Genomic DNA, 6,775 nt, shown 5'->3' on the forward strand with positions numbered 1-6,775 from the left:
TGGTGCACCTCAGTGACATTTATTCACGCCACACAGGACACATGTCTGTAAGTGTGTGCAGGGCTCCATGTTCCCCACTAACAGCACGCTGAGACGCACACCAGACGGACGCTCCGTGCCACGCTCTCCCAAGTACAGCCGGTCAGTGGTGGCCATGGGCCGGCGCAGGACTTGACGCTGTGGAAAGAGATGCATAGCACGGCTACCGTTGAGCAAGAAAGGGAAACGTGGGTGATAGTTTATTATGGAGTACTGACAAGTCAGAAACCGTAAACCACGATTTTCAATATGACGAAGACACGTGGAGGGGCATTTCTACCCGGAGCGTCCGGCAGGTGTGAGGGTTTCGTGGACCCCCCTCACATACCCGGGGGCTCGCCTGCCAGCACAAGGCCGGAGGGGTCACTGGCTCTGGGAGGACCCGAATGACTATAATTTCACTGTCATTTGGGAAGAAGAGTGAAGACACGTCCAGCACCAGGACATACGTTTCACGGGACGGCTTCCCACACAGCGAGCCTGGGCTGCCCTCCTGCTGGCAGCAGCGACCCGTCCTTCTAGTGCCCCCCCCACGTTTTACTTGGCCCAAGGGGGTGAGCAAAGGTCTTTAGCACTCAGACTGTAAGAACTGCAGAATTCGCTTTTCCAGCAGGGACAGCAAACTCCACGTTCTCAAGGACCCCCTGCTCCTCACACAGTGAGCAGCGACACACCTTGTCCGGGAAAGGCGTGACGGTGTTTTTCGCTCCCCATCATTTGAAGAAGCAAAAATCTTACCTTTCAAGGCTTTACTTCTTTTATCTGAAATGAAAAGAAGGAAACATTGGTTGTATCAGTCAACGCTTTACAAAAATGTGTTTGGTCAATCCATTCCTGAAATAGACACTGGGCTGAAAAGCTCACAGCTCAGGTAAAGTGGTTCTGGCAGTTTCTCACAGTGCCTCCCAGCCAGGAAGCGGCACCGCCTCCACCGGAGTTTTCTGCGACAGCTGAGCAGCCCTTCAGATGCGCAGGCCTCTGCACTGCTTCCCGTCCCCCAGGCCGCAGTCCCTCAGGCCGCAGCCCTGCCGTCTCAAGTTTCCTCCCTTCCCTCCTCTTCTAAACCAACTGCTATTAATCCCTGACTGGCCTCGCGTCTGTCGCTGAGAACCAATGGTCACCCTGCCCCCACTTCCGTTATGGAAACAGTTACAATATTCACACAATGGGAAAGGTACAGTAACACACCACGCACTAGGGCACTCTACCCCTAATGACTCCTGTCCCCAATTCTTCCAAAGAGGGGACGCGTCCTACAGACCTGAAACACTACGGTCACACCTAGGAAGCTCAGGGTCCCCTGTTATTAAGGCCTTGTTCGAATTTTCCTAGTTGTCCCCAAATGTCTCTAGGAGCTGACATGTACCCCTCACAACCTAACGAAGGGTTCTGATGCTCATTTCTGGGTAACAACCAATGTTCCTCCACAACAGGAGCTGTGATTCCTTTTGAAAATGATTTTCATTTTCCTGACTGCTAACGAATCGACATGAAGAACTTACCAGCACTCCTGATTTTATAAATGATGACACTCATCAACCCCATTCCTACCCAAATCTCCTGGTAAACCTGGGTATAGTAGGGCTTCAGGGGGATCCAAACATTTTTAATAAAGCTTTGAAGCATCTGAAAAGGAACACAGTGATAAATATTACCATGACTATCTTTTTTTTAAAAGATTTTAAAATAAGTAAGAGAGGGAGCACGGGTAGTGGGGAATGGGCAGAGGGGGAAACAGACTCCCCACCGAGCAGGGAGCCTGATGCGGGGCTCCACCGCAGGACCCCGGGATCATGACCCGAGCTGAAGGCAGATTTACTGAGCCCCCAGGTGCCCACCGTGACCATCGTCTTAAAGCTAACTGGAAAGAAGTTCCCATATACACTTTTTAAAAATTAATTAATTAATTTATTTATTTATTTATTTATTTGACAGAGAGGGATCACAAGTAGGCGGAGAGGCAGGCAGAGAGAGGGGGAGGCAGGCCCCCCGTCGAGCAGAGAGCCCGATGCGGGGCTCCATCCCAGGACCCTGAGATCATGACCTGAGCCGAAGGCAGAGGCTCAACCCACTGAGCCACCCAGGTGCCCCCCCATATACTCTTAAATATGACCGTTTCGTACAAGTGCTCCACACCGGCCACTCTCTGGCAGCCGTTCCTACCTGACATGGGGCCCGCTGAGCAGCTCGTCAAGCCCCCGCCCCCAGGCTGCCAACCTGGGCCGTCCTGACGCGCCGCCCCCGTTCCCCCTCATGCCGCAGAGCGCCGGGCCCACACCGTCTCCCAGGGTCCCCGCGTTCCTCTCCCTCCCAGCTGTTCTGCACGGACGCTACACCCCGAATCACGACGCACTTTTTTAAACTTTTACATCGAATCCCTAGTCCGCTCGCATCACCGTGCGAAGCGCTGCTGGCATCCGGAGCTGGAAAAGAACACGGGCCTAGTGAGACCCACACTCAGCCTCGCGATCTGCCGCTGGATGCACACAGCCCAGGGTGCGAGGTCACTTCCTGCGAGCTGCCCTTACATCATCACTTATTTAATGAGTAACAACAGTTACCTCATTACTGGATTTGACCGGGAAAAGCCACCGAATGCTGAAGTTCGCTTTTATGAGCAGGTCTCGACGTAAGGCTTTTGATTACAACTCACTACCGACCTTAAAGTCTGACACCCCCGTGTTCATTGTAGCTTTGTGACGTCTCAAGGGGCCTGTCAAACAACAGGCCTTCAAGTCACTGTCAGCAATAACTAGACCCAGGCACTTTGCATTTTCCTTGAAAACACTCCTTGGGCTTCAGTTACTCATGCCCCTAGTCCCCACCCCGGCCAGAGCCTCATCCACGTTCCTTTTCTCCACTAATTGGGTTACGCAAATCCTACTCCTCACTCCTCTCCGGCGCGATCATTACCCACTCAGCTCCTGGAACCCAGCACCCGGGAACCGAGCTCGCACTAGGTGGCAGGCACTGTTCAGGGGCCGAGAGACCGGCTCCTAAGGAGCCAGAAAACTTGGGAGAAGAGTGGCCTTGGCAGAGGCTGCCTGTGTGTGCGAAGACCCCAGGTCAGGCCGGACTTGGAGAGCCTGGGGGTGGGGTAGGGAAGCCACAGCGGCTGCGCAGATTCCAATCCCGCTCACTTCAGGTGCCTCAGTTTCCTCCTCTGGAAAACGGATGCAAACACTGAGCATCCCCAAGGGCGCTCACGAAGAGGCCAGGCCTCTGCACCTCGTACCTGCCCTGTCCGGAGCGCGGTCACGTAAAAGCCCACGGCCGGACTCCGGGTGGGCGGGGAACTGGGTCACCTGCACCTCGCAGGCCACGGTGAAGAACCGGCCTTTACTCTCAGAAGGTCACGCGAACCCAGCGGCACTCCCGAGGTGCTTCCACACCCGGCTCCTGCACCGCCCCCGGCCCTACACAGTGGCTCCCTGCGAGAGCTGCCGGCCACCACACGCCGAGACCGAGCAGCCGCCCTGCCCTCAGTCCTCAGTGCTAGGGAGGACCGGCTCCCAGGACGGGCTGCCGGCTCTTCCGAGAAGAGGAGCACTGGGGCTGCGACACCTAACGACGAGCCAGCCCGCCTGCACCCCCAGCGTGACCCTGGAGGATGCGGCTGTGTCGTCCTCCTGGACTCCCGCAGCGACGTCTCCCCCCAGGCTTCCTGTCCTCAGTCCGCGATGCGGTCACAGCCCGAGGATCCCGGAAACTAACAATTCTGCCCCAGCAGTGCCTGAGCGGCCTCGGGAGGCCGCAGGGGGAGGCGGGTTCGGAGGGACTGAGGGCAGGGCCCTCCTCCGAGCCTCCTCGGAGCGCAACACGGTCCCGCGGGGCCGGGCTGCTGGGTCCCACCGCAACGCTGGCCGCGCCGGGAGCCGTCCTAACAGAAGGCCGCCCTCCGCGATGCAGGGCCGTGTCCACCGGCCCCACTGGGCTCTCGCGGGCGTGCGGGGAGGCCGAGGACGGCTCCGCGGCCGGCAGCAGCGGCAGCAGCAGAACAAGGCGCGGCGGCGGCACCGGACCGGGCTCCGGCTCTAGAAGCCGCCCTCGCCACGGCCGGACGACGTCTGGGTGGGAAAGAGCGGAGCGCGGAGCAAGGCGCCGCAGAAACGTCCGCCACGGCTTCTGCGCAGGCCGGCCCGCGGCCCCTCTCCTCTCCCGCACCACCTCGGACCCGCCCGCGCCGCCAGCACCTTCCCAGCCCGGCCCGACGTCCCTCACGCTGGCCCGGACTCGCGAGCTGCCCCCGCTACTTAAGGGAGGCCCTTCTCCGTCCCGCTCGCAGCCGTGCGGCGGCTCCGGGGCGCCCGTCCTTGCCAAGGCCCATCTCCGGGTCCGGGGCGCGCCCGCTCCGTCCGGGTCCGGGGCGCCCGCAGCCGACGCCCACCTGCCCACGCGGGAGACCAGGTCCGCCCGACCCGCGGAGGCGCGCACCGGGACTGCAGGGCTCGGACCCTGTGGCGGAGCACGGCCCCTCGGGCACCGGGACTGCAGGGCTCGGACCCTGCGGCGGAGCACGGCCCTCGGGGCACCGGGACTGCAGGGCTCGGACCCTGCGGCGGAGCACGGCCCTCGGGCACCGGGACTGCAGGGCTCGGACCCTGTGGCGGAGCACGGCCCCTCGGGCACCGGGACTGCAGGGCTCGGACCCTGTGGCGGAGCACGGCCCTCGGGCACCGGGACTGCAGGGCTCGGACCCTGTGGCGGAGCACGGCCCCTCGGGCACCGGGACTGCAGGGCTCGGACCCTGCGGCGGAGCACGGCCCTCGGGGCACCGGGACTGCAGGGCTCGGACCCTGTGGCGGAGCACGGCCCCTCGGGGCACCGGGACTGCAGGGCTCGGACCCTGCGGCGGAGCACGGCCCCTCGCTGCAGGGCTCGGACCCTGCGGCGGAGCACGGCCCCTCGGGCACCGGGACTGCAGGGCTCGGACCCTGCGGCGGAGCACGGCCCTCGGGGCACCGGGACTGCAGGGCTCGGACCCTGCGGCGGAACACGGCGCCCTCGGGGCACCGGGACTGCAGGGCTCGGACCCTGCGGCGGAGCACGGCCCTCGGGGCACCGGGACTGCAGGGCTCGGACCCTGCGGCGGAGCACGGCCCTCGGGGCACCGGGACTGCAGGGCTCGGACCCTGCGGCGGAGCACGGCCCCTCGGGGCACCGGGACTGCAGGGCTCGGACCCTGCGGCGGAGCACGGCCCCTCGGGCACCGGGACTGCAGGGCTCGGACCCTGCGGCGGAGCACGGCCCTCGGGGCACCGGGACTGCAGGGCTCGGACCCTGCGGCGGAGCACGGCCCTCGGGGCACCGGGACTGCAGGGCTCGGACCCTGCGGCGGAGCACGGCCCTCGGGGCACCGGGACTGCAGGGCTCGGACCCTGCGGCGGAGCACGGCCCCTCGGGGCACCGGGACTGCAGGGCTCGGACCCTGCGGCGGAGCACGGCCCCTCGGGGCACCGGGACTGCAGGGCTCGGACCCTGCGGCGGAGCACGGCCCTCGGGGCACCGGGACTGCAGGGCTCGGACCCTGCGGCGGAGCACGGCCCCTCGGGCACCGGGACTGCAGGGCTCGGACCCTGCGGCGGAGCACGGCCCTCGGGGCACCGGGACTGCAGGGCTCGGACCCTGCGGCGGAGCACGGCCCTCGGGGCACCGGGACTGCAGGGCTCGGACCCTGCGGCGGAGCACGGCCCCTCGGGCACCGGGACTGCAGGGCTCGGACCCTGCGGCGGAGCACGGCCCTCGGGGCACCGGGACTGCAGGGCTCGGACCCTGCGGCGGAGCACGGCCCTCGGGGCAGTGCGTGGCGGCGAACCCCAGGAACCGCGGAGACGGTGCCGAGCGCGGGGCGGGCGCGCCCGGCCGGGGTCGGGGCTCCATCCCTGAGCGCGCCGCGCCCTCCGCCGGGGGCCGACCCTGGCTGGCCCGCGGCGCGCTCCCCGTCCGAGAAGGGCAGCGGCTCCGCCCGAAGGACAGGACGCGGCTGCCCGTGCCCCACCAGTCCGCGGGGCGCCGCCCGGGGGCCGCGGCAGGACCCCAAGGTCAGCGGGGGCCACGCGGCACCCCCGCGCGTCGCCCCGAGCCCCGCGGGCCCCGCCGCCCAGCTCGGAGCAGCCGGCCGCGCCCCGCGCACTCACCTTGCCGAAGACCCCTGGCTCAGGCCGCCGCGGCGCCCACTCCCAGCCGCCTGGAAAGGTCACCGAACGCGCAAGCGCCGCGCGGGGCCCGCCGGGAAGGCGGAAGGAGCGGCGGCGCTCGGCGGCCAGAGCGCCGCCCCGACCGTGTCTGCGCGCCACAGCGCCCCCAGCGGCCGCCCCGGCGCCGCAGGCCGGCGAGCCCCGAGCGGGTGCGCGCGCGCGCGGCGGAGAACGGTGATTAACCGCGCGGGGGTGCCCCGGGCGCGGGACTTTCGGTGCTGAAACCGGACAAGCGGACGAGTTGGGCAACCTGAGAAAGGGGCCGTCTTTACGTGCTGTCTGAAGGCCGAGAAGCCGTCTCCCCTCCGTGGTCTTCTCGCTCGCTTTCTGTGGATTAACCGCGGTGCTGGTCACAGGTTCGTGCGCGGCGGGACTCCCGCCCTACGAGCGTCCACGGCCGACGCTGCGCTCGGCGGACACCGGCTTCGAAGACAGCCCTGCTTACTGCGGGCGAGGAAGTGAGACGGAAAACTTCAGCAGAGAACTGGAAATTGTAAAAACAAACCCCCCCCAAACCCAAAAACCGCTTAGGCGATCTG

The 6,775-nt window shown here is 65.3% G+C and overlaps 2 protein-coding genes across 2 annotated transcripts; both read right to left on the reverse strand.

Moving 5' to 3' along the window:
- On the reverse strand, positions 1-6,304 carry ATP5MPL (ATP synthase membrane subunit 6.8PL). The gene is made up of 4 exons (XM_032345453.1): positions 6,177-6,304; positions 1,542-1,665; positions 778-801; positions 1-177 (listed from the first exon to the last, which is right to left on the reverse strand). Exons 2-4 carry the CDS (start codon positions 1,663-1,665, stop codon positions 143-145), a joined length of 183 nt encoding a protein of 60 aa, XP_032201344.1. The 5' UTR covers positions 6,177-6,304; the 3' UTR covers positions 1-142.
- On the reverse strand, positions 2,469-6,169 carry LOC116590240 (basic proline-rich protein-like). The gene is made up of 4 exons (XM_032341831.1): positions 4,973-6,169; positions 4,766-4,834; positions 4,543-4,640; positions 2,469-4,493 (listed from the first exon to the last, which is right to left on the reverse strand). Exons 1-4 carry the CDS (start codon positions 5,917-5,919, stop codon positions 3,604-3,606), a joined length of 2,004 nt encoding a protein of 667 aa, XP_032197722.1. The 5' UTR covers positions 5,920-6,169; the 3' UTR covers positions 2,469-3,603.
- Positions 6,305-6,775: the final 471 nt, after the last annotated feature.

This window comes from Mustela erminea, chromosome 5, assembly GCF_009829155.1.
Source record: "Mustela erminea isolate mMusErm1 chromosome 5, mMusErm1.Pri, whole genome shotgun sequence".
Classification (NCBI taxonomy): Eukaryota; Metazoa; Chordata; class Mammalia; order Carnivora; family Mustelidae; genus Mustela; species Mustela erminea.

What these genes read in the sequence shown, in the direction of transcription:
- ATP5MPL (XM_032345453.1), bottom strand. Translation starts at nt 1,665, where the DNA reads ATGCTTCAAAGCTTTATTAAAAATGTTTGGATCCCCCTGAAGCCCTAC. An exon ending in TTATAAAATCAGGAGTGCTG is followed by an intron (nt 802 to 1,541) that starts GTAAGTTCTTCA and finishes TTTTCATTTCAG; the next exon opens with ATAAAAGAAGTAAAGCCTTG. An exon ending in AAGAAGTAAAGCCTTGAAAG is followed by an intron (nt 178 to 777) that starts GTAAGATTTTTG and finishes CTCTTTCCACAG; the next exon opens with CGTCAAGTCCTGCGCCGGCC.
- LOC116590240 (XM_032341831.1), bottom strand. Translation starts at nt 5,919, where the DNA reads ATGGAGCCCCGACCCCGGCCGGGCGCGCCCGCCCCGCGCTCGGCACCG. An exon ending in GGGCCGTGCTCCGCCGCAGG is followed by an intron (nt 4,835 to 4,972) that starts GTCCGAGCCCTG and finishes CTCCGCCACAGG; the next exon opens with GTCCGAGCCCTGCAGTCCCG. An exon ending in GGGCCGTGCTCCGCCGCAGG is followed by an intron (nt 4,494 to 4,542) that starts GTCCGAGCCCTG and finishes CTCCGCCACAGG; the next exon opens with GTCCGAGCCCTGCAGTCCCG.